This window comes from Gymnodraco acuticeps, unplaced genomic scaffold (assembly GCF_902827175.1).
Source record: "Gymnodraco acuticeps unplaced genomic scaffold, fGymAcu1.1, whole genome shotgun sequence".
Classification (NCBI taxonomy): domain Eukaryota; kingdom Metazoa; phylum Chordata; class Actinopteri; order Perciformes; family Bathydraconidae; genus Gymnodraco; species Gymnodraco acuticeps.
This window is the reverse complement of record NW_022992289.1, coordinates 1,464,196-1,489,010: the sequence shown is the minus strand read 5'-3', so window position 1 is coordinate 1,489,010 and position 24,815 is coordinate 1,464,196. Positions and strand designations below refer to the sequence as shown.

The 24,815-nt window shown below is 40.6% G+C and overlaps 1 protein-coding gene across 2 annotated transcripts; it reads right to left on the bottom strand.

Moving 5' to 3' along the window:
- Positions 1–1,163: 1,163 nt before the first annotated feature.
- Positions 1,164–22,914, bottom strand: nfatc4 (nuclear factor of activated T cells 4). 2 transcript variants are annotated; one of them, XM_034207704.1, is made up of 14 exons: positions 22,863–22,914; positions 21,270–21,850; positions 15,834–15,979; positions 14,566–15,081; positions 13,924–14,099; positions 12,945–13,107; positions 11,422–11,522; positions 9,676–9,777; positions 8,529–8,713; positions 6,881–7,021; positions 6,161–6,216; positions 5,867–5,993; positions 3,452–4,138; positions 1,164–1,432 (listed from the first exon to the last, which is right to left on the bottom strand). In XM_034207704.1, the coding sequence occupies exons 2-14, from the start codon at positions 21,445–21,447 to the stop codon at positions 1,359–1,361; spliced, it is 2,652 nt and encodes an 883-aa protein (XP_034063595.1). In that variant the 5' UTR covers positions 21,448–21,850; positions 22,863–22,914; the 3' UTR covers positions 1,164–1,358. The 2 variants fall into 2 exon arrangements, with proteins under 2 accessions (XP_034063595.1, XP_034063596.1); XM_034207705.1 differs by lacking the exon at positions 22,863–22,914 and having other exon boundaries at positions 15,834–15,973; positions 21,270–21,921.
- Positions 22,915–24,815: the final 1,901 nt, after the last annotated feature.

The following is a 24,815-nucleotide window of genomic DNA, read 5'->3' as shown; positions in this document are numbered from 1 at the left end:
AGCAAAAGTGCACGTTTCAGAGTGGCCTTTTATTGTGGCCAGCCTAAGGCACACCTGTGCAATAATCATGCTGTCTAATCAGCATCTTGATATGCTTGATGTGAACGAGCATTTTGGTTAAAGTTTCATAGCATGCGCTATGAGTGCACATACGGGTACTTCTCAGGCATGCCGGGTAATCTGTGACGTTTCACCATACGTTTCACTCTTTCAGAAGTTGGGCCATTTTATCATCATGCGCTAATGAGCAACTCTCATAGGAATGAACGAGGCCCCGCCTCCCACGCTGTATAGGTCGGCGTCTGGGTCCGGACCGCGGTCCGCCTGTTGCTGACCCCTGCTTTAGACCTATAAAACTCACGAAAACAGATAATGCTACTTTAGCGTCCTTTTGTCATGTAGGCCTAGATGTATTTTATTGCCTTTGCTGTTTGGCAATAATGAAATACGATGAGCCCATGCACTTTATAGCCACACTGCTCTTAGTGTAGAAAGTACACATAGAAGGAAATAAGAGTTTTCAAGGTGAATAAATGAAATCTCAGTTGTTGTTTAAGGAGTGTTAATGCAGTCACCCCAGGTGGCACTGTTCCTCAAGACACATCTGCTCTACTTGCAGAGGATCTAACAAACTATTTCTCATGCAAACCTTTCAAACAGTTGAAACAGACCCAGCCTGGTCACATCATCCTTTTTCAGGTCAAACTAACACACTTTTCAGCAGCTCATCGTCTACTCAGATAGCAGATGGTTTGTCAGTAAATTATATGAGTCATTTTCTCTTGCTATCAAATTATTTCATTTAGCTAATACTCCTTAATCTGGCAATACTGGAAACAAAATCTGAAAAATAATTGCTGCTATTTGGCAACACAGGATCCTGGCACCATTAGGAAAATGTGTTCCTACTGATGGATGGATTACGTTTCTGCTGGTGCAATTTTATATATTTTTTTATATTTTATAATTGCATCTCTTAAAAAATATGAAAGATATCATATTACCAATACGGCATCTTGAAGCAATAAGACCAATCATCTTAAACCAATCAGATTTCCATAAAGTCTAAGCCTTTTTCCATAAACCTGTTCTAGATTCTGCTTTTTTGAGAGTTAATTTTTTTTGCAATAAAAACACAGGACACACACAAAACTCAAGCACGTTCTTGTATAATTTATATTGAAAACATGTTAAAAACAATAGTTTCCCTTTATAAAACCACATAAAAACAGTTACCTGTGGTCATAATTACAACAGTGTCCTGGTAATAAAATCCCCCTGCCAATATCATCTTAATACCAAGTGCATAATGGATTTAAAATCACGCTGGATATCAAACGGGATGATGAGCTCTGTGTTCAGTTTGGCTGGTTGTCCATCTGTGAGCCTGAAGACTGGTAAGACTGGATGTCCTCCCCGATGAACTCTGACACTGCGGAGGGAGAACAGAAACATTACAATCCTTTTCATCTAGTTTTGAGCTTTTGCATTGCTAGAATCTAAAGTAATCTACCTGTATTAGCCTGTAAATAATTGTACACTTATGTATTTTAAAAGCAGCAGGAATTTCAGGATCTAAATAATGTGTCTCCTACAACACAAATCTTTGGCTATGACATATTTTTCAGTATCTCAATAGTGCAGATATATAAGGAAAAAGTCGGGTCATTTATTACTCAAGCTTTTTCCCTCTTTGTGGATGAAATAAATTGCTTTTTTTGGTTGTCTGATATTACAGTATTTCATCACTGGCCAGTTCAAAATGCTAGTCCAAACTGAATTAAATGTCATTAGGTGTGAATTTGATTACGATATATCAGCCTGTACGTTGCCTTGCATTGGAAGTAATGTTGTTTTTGGGATACTTAGCAAAATAATCCAAATGTTCCTTAATAGGCCCCTTGTCATGTCTGCCGATATCTGGTTTTCTTATGTCTGTTTGTTTTTATCTGTGTCTATGTTGTTGTCAGTGATGTATTGTCTTAACTTTTTTAAATGCCTCTGTGATGTGCTGCAACCCATTTTCCCCTTGGGGACTAATAAACGAATACTACTAATATTATGTAGACCTACCGCTCAAAACATATCTTGGTTATCTAACAACACATTTAAGGAATTCTTGTTTCAATAGATGTGTTTCATGTATGTAATTACTTCATTTCTTTCACATGTTAAATCCCTATTATCTGTATTATCTGTGCAGAGAATTCACCATCATTTTTATTTGCAGTTAACATTTCTCCTGATTCAAATGCAATAATGTTTTATTCATGATTTTTCTTGTGTAACACTTATAGACCAGGCTACAACTGCATTTCATTGCACAATGACAGTGTATTATGAATGCCTCAAGTAGAGTACCTCAACAATGCACTTGGTTACATTCCTTGTCTAGATCCAACACAATTATCCTGCCTCTCTTCCATATTTACTTAAGGTGACAAATAACAATTTATCATCTTTATTTGTCCTGTACACGTCTGTAATGTAGCAACTTCCGGACAAGAACCACCAGACTCAGGGACAGTTTCAGCCCACAGGCCATAAGACTGTTAAACACCTGAACTTTTGAAAGAACATCCATAACATTCATCTGTTTGCAACTTACATATATCAATATTCCAATTACTTGTATATAGACTATTCTGCACTATTTCTATTATATTCTATTTTATTTTATTTACTTGCACTATTATCTGTTTTATTGTGTTGCACTGTTGGAGGAGCCTGTGACCTAAGATTTTCATTGTCATAACCAGAAGTGGGAAGTATTGGAGTACAAATACTTCGTTACTGTTCTTAAGTACATGTTTCTGGTATCAGTACTTTACTCCACTACTTATTTTTCGGACGACTTTTTACTTTTACTTCTTACATTTCTAACACAAATACCTGTACTTTCTACTTCTCTCATTTTCCAAACAGCTGGTTCCTTTAGTCTGAATGTGTGTTTGGTGGCGTGATCATTATTCTTTAGAGTCATTGCGTGCCTATTGATTTGAACACGATCCGTGTATCCATCATTTCCTGGTCTTCTCTAAAGAAGAGGGACCAATGGAAACGTTGTCATGTTGCCGTTGTTCAGCATGGAAACATTCATTAGCTAACAATGACATTATTGTTCTATTAATATAAAGGGAGGTCAGGTACTCTTTAAAGCAGCTGCTAGTTATGGGTACTTTTTACTGAAGTACATTTCAAAGCCCATATTTCTTTACTTTTACTCGAGTAAAAAAGTTTAGTCAGTACTTCTACTTTCACCAGAGTATTTTTAAACACGAGTATCTGTACTTCTACTTGAGTAAAGGATGTGTGTACTTTTACCATCTCTGGCCATATCTACACTGTAGCTATATACAAATGACAATAAAAACCTTGAATCTTGAATATGGAAATACAATCAGAATTGTACACACATGCACTCACATAGCGACAAATAGGCTCAACTCACCTTCTTCAAAAGTGATGTGGTGCATAGAAGAGCTGGTAAACTCCAGAGGGCAGTCCTGGATCTTGGTGTCCCTCTCTCCCCCGTGCCCCATCCCCAGCACCCTCCCCTGGGGGTCCCAGCCCTCGTAGTGGGAGTAGGGTGCCGGGCACATGTCCTGATACAGGCTGGGGTGTGAGGGGGGTGAGGGACACACCTCCTGAGGGTACGCAGAGTACTGTGGGTACGGGGAGGTGGGGATGGGAGGCAGAGGGGAGGTGGAGATGGGACTCCCGGCAGGAAACGGGCTGAGAGAGGAGGAGTGGGAGGGAGAAGGTGAAGATGAGAGGTAGGGTGAGTCCAGCCAGGGGGAAGGGGAGGGGGATGGAGGCTGTGGGCCGCGGGGGTATAAGGGGGGAAGGAGCTCGGTGAAACCCAGCTCCAGGTTCTCGAAGCTGGGCTGCCGCTCGCTCAGCGCCACCCGCGATTCCTCCACGGAGTCGGGTTTGGAGCAGTACTCCTCGTGGTAGCTCATGGCGGGGCAGGGGGGGGAGTAGGTGGAGGGGTAAGGAGGCAGGTGGAGGAAGCCCAAGCCTCGATCATCCTCCATGGGGTCGCCTCGCATGTGGAAGTCCATCCTGGGCTGCACCCCCACGTCCAGAGGCAGCACGGAGGGCCGGGACAGCAGGGGGTCGTCCTCTTTGAACAACACTGTGAGGAGGAACAGTTTGAGTTATGTGTGGATATTTTATTATCTTTTTATAAATAGTTTGCAATATGTTCTATCAAGGAAGACTAAGAAAGTTGCATAATATATATTTATTTTTTTCAGGTTTTGTTTTGTTTGTTGCAGTGCCACATTCCTTTTTCAATTTCCTTTATTGTTTTCTATATTTATATATAACCAGATAATTGAACCAAACCCGAAAGTTGAAGAAATCGGATCCCTAGACTTGACATTTTTTCACCTCTATCCCAGTTACAATTATTAGAGTTAATCATGTAGTACAAAATATGACTTATATATTATAACAGTTTGAATAATATGAGGATATTTTATTATCTTTTTATATATACTTTTAAATATGTTCTATCAAGTAAGACTAAGATAGCTTCATAGTATTTATATCTTGTATTTCTTTCAGGAGTTTAATTTTGTTTATTTCCCTCAGAAAGATAAAAGCAGTGCCACATTCCTTTTTATTTAATTTAATAGTTTTTTATATTTATTTGTTATTTTATACTAATGTAAATGTTTGATGAATCTTTGGTAATTAAAGTATTTAATATAATTGAAAATGTTAACAAAAGACCAGATTACTGAAACAAAAAATCTGAACCCTAGACTTTCAAAAACAATTTCAACCTCTATCACAGTTACAATTATTGGGGAAGTTAACTTTTGTATTGCATGTTACAAAACGTTACGTATATATTTATCAAAACAGTTAGTAGTCCGTAGTGATGTAGAAGTTGAGTAAAATCATGCACAAAGTGTATAACTTTCTTTTCTTGCAGCTAGCACAATGTTTGTACTAAAATATTCCATAATGTATATATGTTTTTAAATTAATATCAGGAATACCATAAGAGCATTTCCAAGTACAAACACACCATGTATACATCACTTCAGGGGACATTACATTGACTTACATGCATTTCCTGGAGACTTATCCTAACCTTAACCATAACCAACACATGCCTAACCCTAATCCTAAACCTAACCAAGCCTTCACCCTAAAATTAATGATTCCCCTTATGGGGACCTCCAATTTGTCCCCATAAGGGAGGCGAGTCTCTACACGTGACTGTGTAAACAGATTTAGGTCCCCACAAGTATAGTAATCACACACACACACACACACACACACACACACACACACACACACACACACACACACACACACACACACACACACACACACACACACACACACACACACACACACCACACACACACACACACACACACACACACACACACACCACTTCATGGGACATTACATTGACTTACATGCATTTCCTGGTGACTTATCCTAACCTTAACCATAACCAACACATGTCTAACCCTAATCCTAAACCTAACCAAGTCTTCACCCTAAAATTAATGATTCCCCTAAACCCTAGGTCCCCACAAGTATAGTAATGCTAGGCCACACACACACACACACACACACACACACACACACACACACACACACACACACACACACACACACACACACACACACACACACACACACACACACACACACACACACACACACACACACACACACACACACACACACACACACACACACACACACCACACCCACACACACACACACACACACCACACACACACACACACACACACACACACACACACACACACACACACACACACACACACACACACACACACAGAACAAGCCCTAGCAGAGTTTGGACACTCACCGGGGATATATTTGAAGCAGTGTGTGCTGCTCCTCTTCCTCTTCCCGTTGGACACGTAAAGACTGACGGACACAGGAAGACCGACGGACATGTCGCTGTAGGCCGGGACCCTCACACACATCAAACACTTCGACAAAGAGGTGTAGACACAGAATATTACTGAGAAACTAGACCCTTTAGTTGTATCTGCTGAATTAAATTACAACTTGATAAAGCATTTCTGTAGTTGCAGAGATTTTGCACAAACAGTACGTTTTTGTTGGACATTCTTAGGACTGATATTACTGAAATTACCTCATTGCTGTTGTCACGATCCACATGAGCCTCCTCCTCCCACTGTAGTTTACCATCTAACAAAACATAAGGTAACATTAAGCGTAACCTAGATACAAAACACACACACACCCATAATAAGCTTAATAAATATAGTTCAGTCAGGTAATGCCTAACATTAAAGCTTTTGTTAAACCAATTGGTTATGCTCGTAAATCTGTCTCCTCTGATTTCTTTGGGAAGAGTTCCTGGAAGGTAGGCATCTGGTTTTTAAAGGAGCCGCTTGTTTTCTACCATAAAGATAGAATGTAAAAGGGAAACTGAATTATCCCTCAAACATAAAAAAGTGTGTGAACCCTTCTTCTCCTCCTGTCCATGCACTCTTAAAACTGTAATTGTATATAGAAACTACTTAATCTAAAATCGTTCTTTTGTGTTTTCAACATCCTGAAAACCGTCTTACTGGCCCTCTAAAACAGTTTAATCTAGTTTTAAAACACATTTTGAGCAGTTTCTTTATCAAATCGCTAACAACTCGCGCATTTGCAGGTAAGAACTGATATCCTGTTCTTGTGCAGACTGACTCTGCTGCACATCTGTACAATATCTAAATGATCGACTGCTGTTAAAAAGCCTTACTGAAAAGCAGACTTAGATTTTCACTGTTGGTCAGGAACTCATAAAGATATTTTATACAAAAGACCAGAGAGACACCATTAAAAAGGATTAATTCTCCTTTACCTGTCCCTCTCTCCATGAAAAGCACTCTGGAGATGGGCAGGAAGTTGGACCCACTCAGCAGGAGCTCCTCTCCCCCCTCCACGCAGCAGGAGGTCAGGCTGATGGACTCGATGACGGGAAGCTCCTGAGCCGAGCGCTGGGCTGAGACAGGGACAGTAAGCACATTAAACCAATGAATGTGCTCCGAACTAAAGTTATATGTCTACTCTATATGCTATTTTTAGTTTATGTCTTTTACTGGTAACTGTATTCTGTGTGATATCAATTTTCTGTGAAATGTCTATGTGAAGCACTTTGGACTGCACTTGTTGTATGAAAGGTGCTATACAAATAAAGATTATTATTATATTAAAGTGGCAATGCATGTTGCAAACAAATCTTACACATAGAGGCTTTAACCACATGTTTTAGTATTGAGACTGCGCGATATACTGGTACATTATGATGACAGTGATATTAAAAACTGAATATTGATTTCATGATCATTCTCTCACCTCCTCCTCCTTATACTTTGAATGTAATTCGTAAGCCAAAAAAGAGACAAAACACACAACAAATACGTTAAAGAACAATTTCCCTGACAGCCTTTCTTCTTCCACATTTTCGTTTGACCATGATAATTGTGTATTGAAAATCTGATATTGTCGACTTCTTCATAAGTATGTATGTAAAGATGTTTTCGCTCTGCATCGGCCATCAGCTCAATAGAGTGGCGAAGTCACGCCCATCTACTTCCGGTCCATGGGACCTTATTTCTGAAAAAGTATGTATTGAAGTCAATGGAGAGAGAAAACGTATCTTTCGATCCCGTTTGAATTGAGCCATGAATTACACATATGATGTTTGTCAATCTAAAAGATCATTTCCATGTCAAAAAAGTCACAGTTTGTCGTAAAACTGTTGAAATATAAGACTATGAAAAATACGCAACTAGAAAGACTACACATCCCAGAGTTGCGTAAGTGATGTCATTAACGTTACTTCACATTACACTCGTGTTACTCACCGAAACTTTGTAAAGCCGGTCCCGCATGCTGGCTCTTACGGAACCGACTAACTCCCCTTGTGTGTATGTACAGCTCTCAACGTGCCCAGACTTGTAGTGATTTTCACCTCTTTTAATACTTTTCACTTCATTCTGAAAGAAAGAGGTGAAATGTGCCAACGTGACGGCCGTCTTGGTGACGTATGCAAGACCAGAGTTGTAGTTCATTGAGCGGTTCACACGAAAAATGTGTCACTTCACAGTTTTACGACAATCATATGTGTAATTCGTTGCACAATTCAAACGGGATCAAAAGATAATCTTTCTCTCTCCATTGACTTCAATACATGATTTTTCCGAAATAAGGTCCCATGGAGGTCCACCGGAAGGGGAGGGACTTCGCCACTCTATACTCCTTCACTGCAAATGGGACCCAGGTATTGAACGAGAAAAAGTAAAGACCGAAAGTATACATATCCTTCGTCGCACACTAAACACCCACCCAAATTAATTAATAAATAAACAGTTAGTTTACTTACAGGATTCCTGCTAGTCCTGAATGTATATCCTCATGGTTTATTGCACTCACTGTAAGTCTCTTTGGATAAAAGTGTAATGTAATTTACCCTCTTTGCAGTTTAGGGCATCTGACCAGATACTCACAGCATTCGATGGCGAGGGAGGCCACCTGCAGAGCCAGGACTCGGCCGGGCTGAGCTACAGGAGTCAGAGGGAGGTGAACCCGAAACACCATCCGGACTCGAGTGTTCTTCCTCCCAACGTCCGTTTCTCCTTTCCTCAGCTCGATGTCCGAGTTCCTCAGCTTCAGAATCCCAGCACAGTCGATGCTAGGACACACAGATTGGTAGTTTTCTATATCAGTCCAGTAAAAGGAATCTGAATGACAAGAGTGTTTCATAGTGTTGAAGTCAAGAACACCTTAACCAAGACCAAGACAAGACCAAGACTTTAAGAGGTCAAGACCAAGACCTTTAAAAAGTGGTTTTGAGACAAAGACTGATCTTGAGTACAACACTACTGATTCGTATACATAGGCTTGAAACTGGATTACAAAGCGAAAAAAGGAACAAACAATAATGTGTCCAAGATCAAGACAAGACCAAGACTTTAAGACAGGGGTGTCCAAACTACAGCCCGTGGCCAAATGCGGCCCGCGGCCCATTTTGAAACGGCCCTCAGCTAATTCCAAAAGTCTAATGAAATATGGCCCACAAATGAAACTTGTGCTTCTAATATATTGTACTTCTTAAATATATATGTACAAATATATTACACAGTATTGATGTGTTAAAAGGCCCACTTAAATAAATAAATTCAGTCAATTAAAGTTGGAAACATTTTCAAACAAATGTTAGTTGATACAAAAAAAAGCCGAAATAACTTAATTACATAAGAAGCTTGAAATCTATATTTGCTCTTTTTATAAGCAATCTGAAGCTTCTCTTTTAAGGAAGGAGCTGCTTACAGAATAAAGCAAACCCTCTGTGTAAAGCATGTTCAAGTATCAAGCATAATTTACCTACATTTGATTGATTTAGCTAAATTATAACTTAACTTATGAGGCAATAAACCTCACCCCTAGTGAGTGGCACGGCCCTTTGTATATTTTTCTGTATGTGGCCCTCAGTGAAAAAAGTGTGGACCCCCCTGCTTTACGAAGTCCAGACCAAGGCCTTTAAAAAGCGGTCTTGAGACAAAGACTGGTCTCAAGTGCTACAACACTACTGATTCGTCAACATAGGCTTGAAACTGGATTACAAAGCCAAAAAAAAGGCTATTTTCCACTCACAGTGCAGTCATGTTGTTCTCCGGGTTTAGGGGGATGTCCAAGATTTTGGTCCCCGTCTGAACGCTCTCATGACTGGCCGTACCCACCATCTTCCCTGTCACCCTGAGAGGGAGGAAACACAGATCTATCAGCCAAATGTTACAGTTTATTTGCCCACTCCTGTGATAGACTCGTGCTCTGCCCAAGCTGGAACAAAATAATGGCGATTATCTTAAGAAAGACAATCTATTAAATCGTAGGGATGTAACGATATATCGAATATCGCGATAAATAAATGTCTCAATATCGCCGTGAGACTGACAAAATATACCGCGATTTTCTTTTATATATAATTATTATTATTTATTTTTTTTAAACCTTTATTCAACCAGATGGTCCCATTGAGATCATCAATCTCTTTTTCAAGGGATACCTGTCCAACATGGCAGCAAGTAGGTTACAACATGAACATAAAACAACAGATAACACAAAAGGACATCGTATGTACAGGGCTACATGTACACACCTAGAGACATTGACAAGTACCAACAGTATATTTATATCTCGCCCTGTCAATAAGCCTCACCTTCTTGGCAAAACTGTATTGTTTTTGAAGTGGTGGAGAGACAATGCACAGTTTGACCCACTGCTGTTACCCATGGCCAAAGCATATCTCTGTCCCAGCAACATCAGTACCAAGCAAGAGAGTTTTCTCCACAGCAGGGGATTTTGTAAACGCCCAAACATCCCAGCTTCTACCTGGAAATGTGGACATGCTCATATTCCTAAAAGATAACCTTGCTGACGCTGAGTGAGTGAGTTAGAGTTGAGTTACTAGAACTAAAGTGAAACTTGATTTATTCTATTGCAGGGTCTGATTATTATATTGTTGACACTTTAAAATACTACTATCCTACTAAAATGCTGTACAAATCAGATGTACTATTTAATAAAGAAAAAAAATTCAAGTAAAAAAATTACAAAAAAAATTCACATTTGTTTTCTTTATTTTTCAATATCGCGATAAATATCGTACCGTGGACTTTTTATCGCGATATTATCGTACCGTGAGTTTTTGGTATCGTTACATCCCTAATTAATCGTGTATGTTATTATTCATTAAATGTTCTGGTTACAGTAAAAACAATTCTTTAATGTCTTCTTAGATGTTCTGTATTTTTTTTTAATAGCTTTTATTTTAGACTTTTGGTCAGACAAAACTTCAATAATAAAGGGAATTTCTCTCAATTTCTTCTCACATATTCAATCACACATTAAAGATTAAAATAGTTGTATATTCTACAAAAATATCTTAGCTTGAATTAAACCAGATGCATTAGTGAAATCAGTTAAATCTACTTAAGTGAATGTAAATTAGGTTGAGGTTATGTGGCATGGGCTACATCCATTTGGCTACAAACAAGCGGCTTTATATTGTGAAACATGTGCTTTCTGTGATTACAAATTCATGAAAAGAACAAACAACACTGTGGTTTTCAAAAATGTCAGCATAAACTTGGACAAACAATAGCTTCATGGTTCTTTTATATATTCCACATCCTCTATATTAAGCTGAAGCTGGTTTAATTGAGAACAACTGCTGCAAGATATGTCCTGGACCAACACTGGAAGCAGCTGGTGGTAAATTACGCAACGGTTAAAGCCACAGTGGTCAGATGACGAGTGTACGGTCTGTCGTGTCCCCTGAATATCCATGTATAAAAGATTAATGTGTGGTAAGTCATGAAATAAGATAGAGTTCAGTACCTGTGTATTTGATAGAAAGGATGTGGCCTGATCGATCGGTCGTCAGCTGTTCCAACGAAGACCTGAAGGGAGAGCGGCTTCCTCTCAGCGTATCCACACAGCTGTGGGAGACATGGGGAGGAGATCACACTGAGAGGAGGCCCACATGTGTCTTATCAAAACACAACATTCAAACTAAATTACTCTACTTTAATTTGACATAAAACAGTATAATTCTAAAAGCAACTGGATTATAAAGACACAAGTCTGTGCAACATTTATGAGCAGTATGTTAATTGGGAAGTAATACTGTCACATATTCCCGCAGCTGCCTGAAGGCCCTGACACACCAAGCAGATTTGGCAGTCGGTTCATTTAATTTAATTTAATTTAACCGACTGCCGAATGCATTTAATGTTTTTGGGATGGCTGGATACAAGCGGCCGAGATGGGTTTTCTCCGCAGGGTGGCTGGCGTCTCCCTTAGGGATAAGGTGAGAAGTTCAGTCATCCAGGAGGGACTCGGAGTTTAACTGCTCCTCCTTCGCGTCGAAAGGAGCCAGTTGAGGTTCGGGCACCTGGTTAGGATGCCACCTGGGCGCCTCCCTAGGGAGGTGTTCCAGGCACGTCCAGTTGGGAAGAGACCAAGGGGTAGACCTAGGACCAGGTGGAGGGATTATATCTCTTCGCTGGCCTGGGAGCGCCTTGGGATCCCCCAGTCAGAGCTGGTTGATGTGGCCAGGGAAAGGAACGTTTGGGGCTCTCTGCTGGAACTGCTACCCCCGCGACCCGACCACGGATAAGCGGGAGAAGATGGATGGATGGGATGGCTGCCATTTCGACTTGGAATCGGCACAGCAATATAAATCACTTTGAATGACTAAGAGTGCAAGAGAAACGGTTGTGAGAAAAACCAACAAAATACTAAAGAGGGCACACTTGTAGTGTCTTTTCATTGACTTCTTCATCTCTTCTTATCATTCTCAGCCATTTGGAACAAAGCTCAGTGGTGAGAGAGATTTGTGTAGAAATTGTCAGCAAATCCTGCTTTTTTTCAAAGTTCGTATCATCAACGGCTTGTATTTGTACAGTTGTACGTTTCCGGGTTTCCCTTTTTGAGTGAGGAATACAGACTACAGCTGCCTGCTGTTTCGGAGTCATTTCCTAGATGAAAGTTGGTGGTTTGCTGAAGTGTATGCGGTGAATTCAATTGCAACTTTTTGGCCAAGAATCAATCAACGAGGCAGCACAAAGATATTGAAGTGACTGTTATTTTATATTGATTGTTGTGTTTTTTATCTTAATGTGTGCATATGTATAAATGTGTCTGTTGATTGTGTATATTTAGGATATACATATTTTTATACATATTTTTATTTTTGTATTCGGGATTGTGGGAAACGGTATTTTGATCTTTCTGACTGTACACACAAACTGAAAGATTGACAATAAAGCTGACTTTGACAACATTCGGCTCCGTCACCACTTGTTGTTTTCTGTTTATTTGGTGTGTCAGAGCCTTAAATCTGCAGGTTTGGGTTTCACCTTGACGACAGGATGTCCTGATGGCGTTGCCTTCACGGCTCCTCGGCTCCCCTCCGTCTCATAGTGCGCTCTGTGGTGAGGGCGCGGCTGCACCTCGATCCGCAGCTCGTACTGGTCGAACTGGGACGGCAGCGGCCAGTCCAGTGGCGGCAAGGCGTTAGTCCTACACATGGTTTAAAAAAGTCAAATATTAGACAGTTTTAAAGGAAGCAGAGAACATTTAAAACGACACTTAAATGACAGTAAATAACTATTTTGAAAACCAAATGAATTATTTCAATTTGAAAACATCACAAACTGACTTGTAGTCAGTGGAAATTAGAAGTGTACATGTTAATTAATACTGTCTTATTTCTTCCTTGAATAAAATAACAAGTAGACTCATGAAATACTCTTATTTTATTGCAAGAACAAGTACATGGTGCAAGAATATTGTTTTATTGAAAGCACAGTACTTATTTTCGCCAAACTTTGACTTATGCAGTACAGATTTGCATGTCAAAGTTCACTAAGCACATGCAAGCACAACATCACTTGAGTTCCAATAAAATAATTATTTTGGGCGTAGCATTTATCGTTAAGATGCTAGTGTGAAAAAGCTCTTGGTTTCATGCCAGCTGCTTTTTTTTAGGAGGGAATTACCATTTGAACTGAACTGTTACAGGATGTGTATTTTGTAAATTGTGTAACTTTTTAATTTTTTTTATATGTTGTAACTTTTTTGTTACTTCAATACTTTTTTATGCATGCTTCTACGTAACATTAAGCTGTCTTTGGCTCTTTTTCTGCTGTAACAATATACATTTCCCCTCAGTGGGACTAATAAAGGTATTCTGATCCGATTCTGATTTGGAAATTCACTATGTATAATTCCTTTTTAAACACACAATTGTGTTGACAATTTAACACATCAATATTAAGCTTCAAACTGTAATTTTTGATGCATATGATCATATAAATAAGTGGTGTGTATCCTTGCCTGAACAGAGGGCTTTGGGCGCTGGCTCGGGTCCGGCCCCAGGCGAGAGCGGGGGGCACCGGGAGGTAGTCCATGCCCAGAGGGGGGGGCGCTCTCCTGGCCTGCTGGCTGTCTGGCAGCGGGCAGGGGGAGCTGAGGCCTGGAGCCGGCTCCGGATCCAACTCCCTGGGAGACAACTGGAGAACAGAAGCACTGTTAGAGCCAGTTTGTTGGTTTTGTGTAAAAGGTCACACCTAGTGGTGACCTCTGTAGTAAATGGACGAGAAACGACTGCGATTCCCACAATGCCCAGCCTTAAAGAAAGCAAGACAAAACACAGGTCTCAACCTTTAATATTTAAGTAATTACAAGTATGGTTCACCTCCCTGGGAGACAACTGGAAAACAAAAGTATTGTTAGTTAAAAGGTCACAGCTAGTGGCGACCTCTGTAGTCAATGGACAATATAAGACGGCAATTCCCACAATGCCCAGCTTAAAGCAGTCACAGAAATGGGAAAACTGTTTTTTTAAGTGGCTTATAGAGACTAAGGGAACTAAGCCACGACAAGTATGGTTCACCACTTTAGTGTGATGCACATTTTTGAAGACTTCAATATTCGAATCATCTCTCGTACACCATGGAAACATGCTAACGTCTTCACCTGCTCCAACGACGTCTTCCTGGTTTTCTGTGGGATGCTGCGCTCGCAGCTGTTGGGTGGAGCTTGAGACTGAGGTGTGGAGTCCCCTCCTTCAAGGTTGCACCCCTGAAGTTCCTCTGAGTAGCTGCCCCTCCGTGAAGTACATGGAGAGACCAGGGGGGAGTTTCTTCGCTTTTTACCCCCCGGAGAGGTAGGCCTGGAGGACGGCGAAAGCCCGAAATTGTTTGTGGCCTCGGTCAGCTCCTCCTCCTCCACCAGCAGGGAGTCGCAACTGGAGGCGGGGCTTAGCCAGCCTCGGGACGAGGGGCTGGAGCCCGGGCTGGGGCTGAGGGAGCCGGGGCAGCGGTCTCTGTAGGTGAAGGGGTCCAGCAGGGGGAGGTAGAGGCGCTCTCTGTCCCACCCCCCACCACCTCCACCTGTGTCCCAGTAACTGGAGATTGAGGGTGCGAGGTCGTCTTCAGGGGATATGGTGGTTATCTGGATGCTGGGACACTCCACCACGCGAGACTCTGAAACCTGGAGGGCGGAGGAGAGAGAGCGTGAGATATCTTTAATTGTTTCTGAGTTAATAGACAGCAAATGGTCAAACTCTCCAAATGTTGGTATTTGCTGCTACTCTCCGGTTTTTGTTTTATTGGAAATCAAAAAACGTTTTAGATTTGGGACAGTTGCTCAGACGAAAAAAAGCAATGTGAAGATATGACCTTGGCATCCGGGATACTGTGATGGACACCTTTCACCATATCTAACATATGCAATTAAAAAGTATTAAATATGAATTGATTTAAATGTAATTAGTGTCATACAAATTTGTAGTGGTCTAAACAAAAAGTTCAAGTCATTAGTTTGACTACATCCAAGGCATACATTTATACAGTATCTCTCAGAACATTCTTCATTTAATTTGTAATGTCTTTACAAAAGCATTGTTTTTAGCACCTGAATGGTTAATATACTTAATCTTTCAGGTTTATGGGATGAATATTACGTCACATATTGAAACTGTGATAAAATGCTTCAAAACTTTCAGTGTTTGAAAACTCATGAAAGATCTACAAAATGTATATTTCCAACATATTTGCGCCAGTTATGAATGAACAAAATGTACAAGGTTTCAAACTTTGTGCTGCTTTTGTGAAAAATTAACGTTTTAACATTTGTTATACTTTATTCTTTAGCTCAGAACAACATGTAAGAATTAAAAACGTCTCAGTCTGTAAACACCCTTTGGTTTTTAGAAAAAGCAGGACTTGTAAAGACTGTCTCACCTGCACAGAGCGCGCCGGCAGGCTCTCATAGGTCCCGCTGAACTCTCTGCTCTGGGCCCTGCGTGGAGGCGGGGAATGCATCCCAGCCCGCTGATTGGCCGAGGACGGCGGGCTGGGGATGCTGATCGAATGGTGGTTATCTGTAACTGATAGAAAGAATAATCAGGCTTAATGTGTGGAAACATGACAAGCACTGGCACCAAAAGATGACTTAGTCACAAGGTAAGAATGCAGATTGTAAACACTCACCCTGTGACCTTTAATGTATAATCTATAATGTATCAACACTTTACACAGAAGTTGGTCTAACTTGCTAAAAAATGCAGATTATGAAATTCTTCGAATGAGGAGTCTGCAGTGAGTCAATTTGACTTAATATGCACTTTCACTTCCACATGGCATCAATTTATCCTCTGGCTGCTTTCTCGTAAACGTGATTTATTTTTATATCATATGTTGTGGGGTTTTGAGGGTCATGTGAACTCCCATTAATCATTTTTCACAAACCGCAAAATGACAGTTAGCCCTAAAAGCGTGCTGTTCTCCTACATCTGGAACAGAAGAGACTCATTAGATGTCAATCAAAAATACTGTAAACACTATTTGTGCTACAGATCCATTTTTTATCATCAACGTGCCTTCATCATTGATTACACATCAACTTTCTTGATTAACTGATCTGTAATTGAAGCCATATGGAAAATGCATGCAACTCAAACGTGTCTTTATTTATTCAAGCCAATATCATTCAAACAAGTGCAGCATTTGTTTTCACTTTATGATAGAGGAGTAGGTTTTTTCACTTTCTTGATAAGCGCTAGAAGATGAGATTGATACCACTCTTATATCTATGTTCAATATGAAGCTAGCACAAAGACTGTTAGCGTAGCTTAGCATAAAGACTGGAAACAGATGGAAACAGCTAACCTTGCTCTGTGGAAATGTGAAAAGAAACGGCCCCAGTAAAGCTCACTTTTAAAACATTATATTTGTACTTACATCGCACAGTCAAAATGGTACATTATGGTATTTGGTTAAGTGTCAAACTAGGTGTTTTCCTGTAGTCTTCAAGCTAAGCTTCGCTAGCTGTCTGCCTGCTGGTGATAGCTTCACATTAAGTCATAATGGGAGTGTATCAATCTTAGGCTTCTTGTGTACGACCAGGTGAAGCTGCCATAGTTTGGCAATAATGTGGCAAGGCAGCACAGAATGGTTGATTGAATAGAAGTGACAATTTACTGTATATCGGAATATTATAAACATAGGAATAACAGAAAATGCATGTTATATTCCACAATCTCACAGTCAGACACGAAGAATTTACTCAACAGCTTCATAAATTCTACTTTGAGTGTGAAGAATATTTAAATACATGCTTTCCATGTATTATAATCTCAAATAGTGTAAAAGGGTAAAGAGGAAATTGTAACCAACATTTTTACTGCTAACAACAAACTTAACTCTGATGCTAATCTTGAAAGGCACGAAGATGATTTTTCTCCATTTCCTTTTTTCAAATGTCTGCAGTGCTTCTCAAAGTGTGGTCCCCGGACCACTGGTGGTCCGTGAGCGCACCCTAGTGGTCCGTGAGTATATTGGTAACATTTCTTATTTGAAATAAATAAATACATTTAAGTTTTCCGCACTCTCGTGGGAATATCTCCGCAAAGGAGCGAGGTTAAGTTTCACTTTCGATTGCATGATATAGCCCAGCGCAACACCTTCATCAAACATTTTTCCACTTGTTTGTACCATTTTCAGGCGATTTGTAATCTGTTCTAGAAAAACGATGTGTTTTTTTATATTTGTGGAGTTAGGTGGTCCGCGAGTGTTTTTTTTATTGGTTAAGTGGTCCTTGGTATGAAAAAGTTTGAGAAACACTGGTCTAGAGGAACAGAATGTTTTGCACTCTTTGCCAAAAAATCCCCCAAATGAGGACACAACCCCTGAAGACCACGGCCCTCGCCACAGCCGTTCCCCGGCACGGTGCGGTGGCTCTGCATGGAGCCAAACAGAAGTTACTGGGTAATGAGCGAGGCTCCAACCGATCATCGGGCCTTACAGGCATGTTTTGGGCAACGCAGACACACAACAGCAACTGCCAACTGAATTAAGACTGAAAAATCTCTTCAAATGTTTCCTGGCAACAGAAATATTTCCAAGCGGTTAAAGCTGCAGTGCTGAGGCAACCTCTCCTTTCACATGAAACAATGATTTATATGTTTGTGCGCAAACCAGCAGAGAAGTTTATGAGCCACGAAAATGTATCTAACACTTTTTAAACACAATAAACTTTTATCTCAATTTGAACTGTAATATTTTATTGTGTGTGTCCTGAGTTGAACCCCTCACAAAATGTGATTAGGAACCACACAAAGGATGATTGGCTGGATAGCAAAGGAGAAACTAATACTATACATGTTTGCTGCATTGAACACGAATGTTTACTTTATTTTCTCAAACTGTTCCAGATGTTGCTTTTGTCGGGTAGAAAAACGATAATTTTTGCCTCCTCAGGGCTCTTTTAACTATTTAGAAAACAATAATTTATTTGTATTTAGACCTACATTTAGAAGAGTTTATTACTACCAAGATGAACTTGATGTACTTGAACACAGTGATGCCCTGGAATCAGTACAAAGAAGAGGTGCAAGATTCATTTTTGGAGATTATGAATGGGACAGCAGTGTCACAGAAATGCTCAAGCGGTTGAACTGGGTGGAATTAAGTGAAAGGCGGCGATTGGCTCGTTTGGCTCTCTTCTTCAAGATTGTCCATAACATCTCAGCCATTGATGCATCAATGTACCTAGAGCTAGAGCCAGTTAGAAGAAGTGCAACCCGCAAAGCCAACTCTTTGAACTTCGAGCGAATTTTCGCAACTAGTGACACTCTTAAATACTCCTTCTTTCCGAGAACAATCAGAGAGTGGAACTTACTACCAGAAGAAGCTGTCATCGCAGAAACCGTGGAGTGCTTCCGGCAAATGTTAAGAGACATTTAGCGGGGATCATCCATCCCCCACTGAGCGTGATACCTCTGGGTTCTGCTCAGTATTAATCCAGATCCAGAACACAACTTGGGAGTACTTTGTTGTCGCTTTTTTGGGGGAAGCCTCCTCTTAGTTCTATCATGTTTAAAATAAAGCTATACTTCGTACCTTTCATAAGGAGTTATTCTTCCCTAACAGAGGGACCAGGGGCTGGGCAATAAAAAAATGTTTATTGGGCGGCTGCGGCTGAGGAGGTAAAATGGTTCTCCATTAATCGGAGAGTTGGTGATTCGATCCAACATTTCCATGGGCAAGATGCTGAACCCTACATTTCAGGATTATTAGGATATTCCACTATATTATCGCACATTGCATATTTTCATCATATATATTTGTATATCCTAGTCAATATGCCCAACAACGGGTCATAAAAGTAATCAGAAGGTCCAGATATGAGCAGGGTCGAAAAACTTTCTGCTAAAAAACTGTTAATTTAGACTTTTCTACTCTTACTGTGAATCACTGGATCATTTTAGACAGTCCTCATTAAGTGGACCTGACATGTGCTACATTAGATACAGATTTGTTTTAATCATAGTGGTTATGACATGTTGTGATTACATTTACCTAAATCCAGACACTGACCATTAACAACTGAGTGTTTACCTCCATAATAATAGTTTAATGTCACCTTTATAAAAAGTTGTTCATATAAAATTAAGTTCTATCCAGATATACATAATATACATTTGGGCTAAATTTGATATCTGTGGACAGTGTACCAAACAAATACCTGTGCTTTGATTTGAAGTATCAGAAGAAAAAAAAAGGGGGATCAGCAAAGCCGTAACCTTGACTTCTATAGAAATACATCTTAAAGACTTCTCTCTATTTTTATTTATTTTTGTGAATGACTAAATACAGATGCTTCATCATAGTCATACAATTCAGTGTTTCTGCTTTACATGTACCTAACGAAGTCACTTTGCATTACCGACTTTTAGCTCCATAACAAACTTCAGACCTATTTTATCTCTTATAAAAGTTTGGATTTAAAGTGACAGAAAAAGGCTTTAAGCTCTCCCTAATAGGGTTTGGTTAAACTTCTCACAACTGATAGACAATTGAAACAGCGACCAGGCGTGGTAAATTGTTTTAAGAGGTCAAAGGTTAAAACCGTTGTCTTCCACATGTTGGATAAAAAGATATGGAGAGTTTTAAACATGAATGTGAAGGCACAAAAAGCCAGAAGAGCGATTCCGTGCTGCTCTGATAAATTAAAATCAAGAGTGGAGAATTTTTCTCATGTTTGTCCTGTAGTTCACTTTCATGCCTTGGGTGTGGTAATACAACTGTATGCCAGTGTGGGTGGGAAAAAAATGAGAGAGTGGATGTGAGGATACGAGGTGTGTGTGTGTGTGTGTGTGTGTGTGTGTGTGTGTGTGTGTGTGTGTGTGTGTGTGTGTGTGTGTGTGTGTGTGTGTGTGTGTGTGTGTGGTGAAAAATGGGGGAGATGGAGGTTGAGTGAGGGAGGGAGGTGTATATGTGCTGCCTGTTCAGTACACAGAGGTTGAGGTTCCTTCCCAGATGGCAGCTGTTAACTCTCCTCACACGCACAGCCGATTAGAAACACATTGAGTCTGGGGCTGCACGCACACATGCACAAACACACACATGCACACAGACAGGAATACAATCAGATATACACACACACACACACAACACACAAAAACAAACACACAATAACAATATACTCAGGGTCACATGCTTACAGATAGAGGCACGCATACAACACACACATACGGAATTCACATAAGCACATGTAGAAGAAGGCGCACACACATCATACAGCAAGCAAGACACACACACACATACAAACAAACACACACACACCCTTGCACACTCACACAAGCAAAAACATAGAAGAAGGCCTTCTTTACAACACATGCGGCCATACATGCAGCCACACATGCACGCTGACAAACATACAGACACACACACACACACACTGGCACACAGCACACACACATGAGCAAAAACATATAGAAGGCCTTCGTTACAACACATGCAACATGCAGACACACACATGATGACACAAACACACACACAGCAACACATTGAGACAATAACACACAGACAACAAACATACACACACACATAATCACTTCACATAGGCACAGACATAAAGATAAAGGCCCTTACTTACAGCACATGCAACACACACATAAACACAAACACACACACAACAAAAACACACACATAATCAATTCACATAAGCACAAACATATAGAAGAAGGCCCTCATTTCCTCCCAGTCACACACGCACACGCACACGCACACACACACACACAGTTCCCATGCATTATAAGCCACACTGTCAGACTTCCTCTATTTACTCTGTCTCTTCACTTAAACACATGTAATCTTCCAATAAATGGAACTCACCCAGACTGCTGCTGCTGGAGGGCTCCAGGTGCAGCAGGGCGCACTCTGCACTCTCCTCCCCGGGAACAGAGCTCTCCGGCTCGGCTGTGAGAACCGGTGATGGCCCCTGGTCCTCCTCAAACACCAACTTAAACTCGAACTCACCCTCTTCCCAGCCGGAGCCCGGCGCGGCCCCCATCGGACCGGATACAGATCGAGTGATACGACCTTATCTCCCTGCGTCGGTACAGCGACTTTTACGCATAGACTGAATAGCTTTTACGTCGTTGATGCGCCAAACAAAAAACGTTTCCGGAGATATTCCCAAAAAATGTCTTTCTCCTATGTTCGTATCATTGTGCAAGTTGTCTATCCATCCTCCTGGAAGGTTTTGGTGTAACTTCAGCAACTTTTCCAAGTCTTTTCCACACGATGATGACTGCCTCTTTCTCGCGTATTTGCAACTTTTTCAACTTGGATGCCTTGCGGTCCAAATCAAATCTTTGCTCTGGATATTTCACAATCTTTTCCGAATCACATCCCCAAGTTACAGCCGGTTCTTTCATTCTAGCTCCATCGCAATCCCCGTGTAGCTTCTTCTTCTTCAAGACAGAGAGAGAGAGGGGAGGAAAAAAGTTTATAAAATATTTTTGTCGTCCTTTACCCTTAATTGCCTTTGGGTGGGTTTCCCAGCTCCAGTTGGTCCGTTACTCATTCCCCATAGGACCTCCTGCCTGTCAGTCAAGTATCCCCCTGCCCAACCTCCTGCCTCCCGCTTCTCCCCCCTCCTCACTCACTGTGGAGGTTTATCTTTTTCTCAAACTCACATCACATTAACTAAACCAGTGGTGCAATGTAACTAAGTACATTTACTCAAGTGCTGTCCTTAAGTTAACAATTGAGGTACTTGTACTTCACTGGAGTATTTTTATTTTATGCTACTTTATACTTTTACTCCACTACATTTTGTGAGGAAATGTAGTACTTTTTACTGCACACATTTTATTTCACATACTGTATATATTTATATAATTGCTATTTAATATGCAGATTTAGGTTTGTATAAATCAACAATACATTATCATATATTTGTATACATTAAACTACCTAGTTGTAGATGAAGTAATTCAAATAAACAACCTCTTACAGTGCAACATTAAAGTGATGAACACATTAATGCACCAATGATTTTAATACAGTATTTTAAAATATGTATAAAATAGGCCATTCTGTTTAACGAGTACTTTTACCTTTGGTACTTAAAGTATTTTTTAAGCCGATTATTTTGTACTTTTACTTCAGTAAGATTTGTGCAGGACTTTTACTTGTAACTGAGTATTTTTTACACTGTAGTATTGCTACTTTTACTTTAGTAAATCATTTCAGTACTTCTTCCACCTCTGAACTCAACACGCCAAGACACATTTTTAAAACCCTAATAATGGCTTGTCTTTATCTTAGTTTGCATCATCCACACACCTCTTCCCTGCTGTTTTCCCACTATCATGCTCAGTATAAACCTCTCTTCTACACATTTAAGCCTAAAACACTTTGATTATTATTCTGGTCATGAGCAGGAGTCATGGCAAGCAGCTCACTGTCTTTAAAACCTACCATTGTGTGCCGGCTGCATGGCCACCAGCGCTGTGATGTTAACTGTCAGTAGTGAACATAAGAGGGCCTATTTCCTGTGGCGATGAACACGACAGCCCCCCCCCCCCCCTTTCCCTTGCTGTCACTCTTCCCTCTCCTCCCCCTTCTTTCCTCTTCTTCTTTCTTTTTTTTTACCCCACTTCTCCTTGTCCCTCCTTCTCTTGAGTCTCCCCTCCTCCCCTTCCTCTCTACCAAAGATCTGTTTCTCATTATCCTCTGTAGTCTGCTCTCTGTCTGAGTCAGGAGACGACGAACTTAAATAAACACACTCTCTCTCTGGCTCTCTCCAGCTCCTTATTCCTCCCTCCTCTTCCTCCCCCTCCTCCTCTCTGTCCTCCTTTCCTTGTCCTCCTCTGATTCTCACAATCATTATGTTATACTTGCATGTGGCTAGGGGCTTGCTTCACTCTCCCTGTCATCCTCTTGGGGTTGTGTGGGCAGGCCTTGGATCTCAAGATGTTGCTGTCTGGTAAGAGAGGAAAGGGAAAAAGTGCCACCAGCAGGGCCAAAGGCAGAATCGGATGTACCCACACTCCCACCAAATCCCGTTAGGGTTAGGGGTTAAATCCGATGCAATTTAGTTAATACTGTAGACAGAGGATTAGGATTATTGGGTCAAGTATGTTGCCCGATGACACTATGACATGTCAATTGATAGGGATTTAAAGGTGGGGTAGGTAATTTTGGAGAACCCAGCTCGAGTGCGCTACAATTTGAAAATACACAACCGGGAAAAATCTGCCTCTTCCTCACAGAGCCCCTCCTTCAACACACACGAACGCGCACATGACCAATGAGGGCACGAGATAAGTTTGTGCACAGATGGGAGGCTGACAGGCAGGCAGGCCATCCAGTTATCTGCCGCGGGCCGGCTCAAATGATAGGTCGTACTTTTTACAGTAGCCTACTGCGGCTTCCACAGATGACATTTTTTAATGGATTTTTTGTCAAAGCATTTAATATATTCATTGCTATCGGGATGTTAAGAGCATTCCATGGAATATAACAAAACGTGTATCTCGAGCATAGACTGTATATATAAATGGACGTAGGGTCCGTGACGTCACCCATATGATTCTGCAGAGTTGCCGTGAAGCCCTTAGTAGGCGGAGTCGGCCACTAACGGCTCGACAGTGACATCAGAGTTCAACTCCAGCCTGCTTCAAATAAGGGCAAAGAGGCGGAGCCGAGACCTCCTGCCACCGAGCTGGAAGTTCCAGAGCTAGCTGAAGCTACCAAGCTAAGCTAACATGCTCCCCATCTGCACGCGGCCGTCGCATTTTACGTTTCTAAGTTAAGCGGACATGAAACTATTCAGCAAAACTATAAATAATAATCTAAGTTATTGAGTTTTTAGCATAATACTTCAGAATCTTAAAATCCCTTAACGTTTGTATGCAATTGTGCTAAATTCAACACTGGAATCAAGCAAATATGAATATGTTTGCATGACATTAGTTATTTATATTTTGATATCACTTAACTATACGTTTAATACATTTAAGTCAAGCTAAGGTACATGTGATGGTAGCTAATTAGTGCTCTTACCTGTGAGGCCTCCTCCAAACAGCATAATAACCAGACTGTATCATTAAAACTAAGTACCAGTTATAGATCCTTGACTTTAGACAAACAATTCAAAAGATAACATTTATTTAAAGACCAATCTTTATTTGAATGTGCCTCTTAACCTGAGATATTAGTTATACAGTAATAGTATTGACAATTTAAAAAACTGAGCAACTCAACAGTCAACTTTATGTTTCTTATTGTCTAAAGCATTTATTATTTTCATTTTCCCCCTCTCATATTCAGTGTGGACGGATTGAGACAGCATGGTGTCCAGAGAGCTGCAGAGACTTCAGGGAGAAACCTCCGTGTGATGGACGTCCAGTGTGATGGACGTCCTGTCTG

Excerpts from the sequence above, each read along its gene's own strand:
- nfatc4 (XM_034207704.1), bottom strand. The coding sequence starts at position 21,447 with ATGGGGGCCGCGCCGGGCTCCGGCTGGGAAGAGGGTGAGTTCGAGTTT. Across the intron at positions 7,022-8,528 it reads CTCCCTCGCCATCGAATGCT|CCCAGCGCTCGGCTCAGGAG; the intron begins GTGAGTATCTGG and ends TCCCTGTCTCAG. Across the intron at positions 6,217-6,880 it reads TTTCATGGAGAGAGGGACAG|ATGGTAAACTACAGTGGGAG; the intron begins GTAAAGGAGAAT and ends ATGTTTTGTTAG.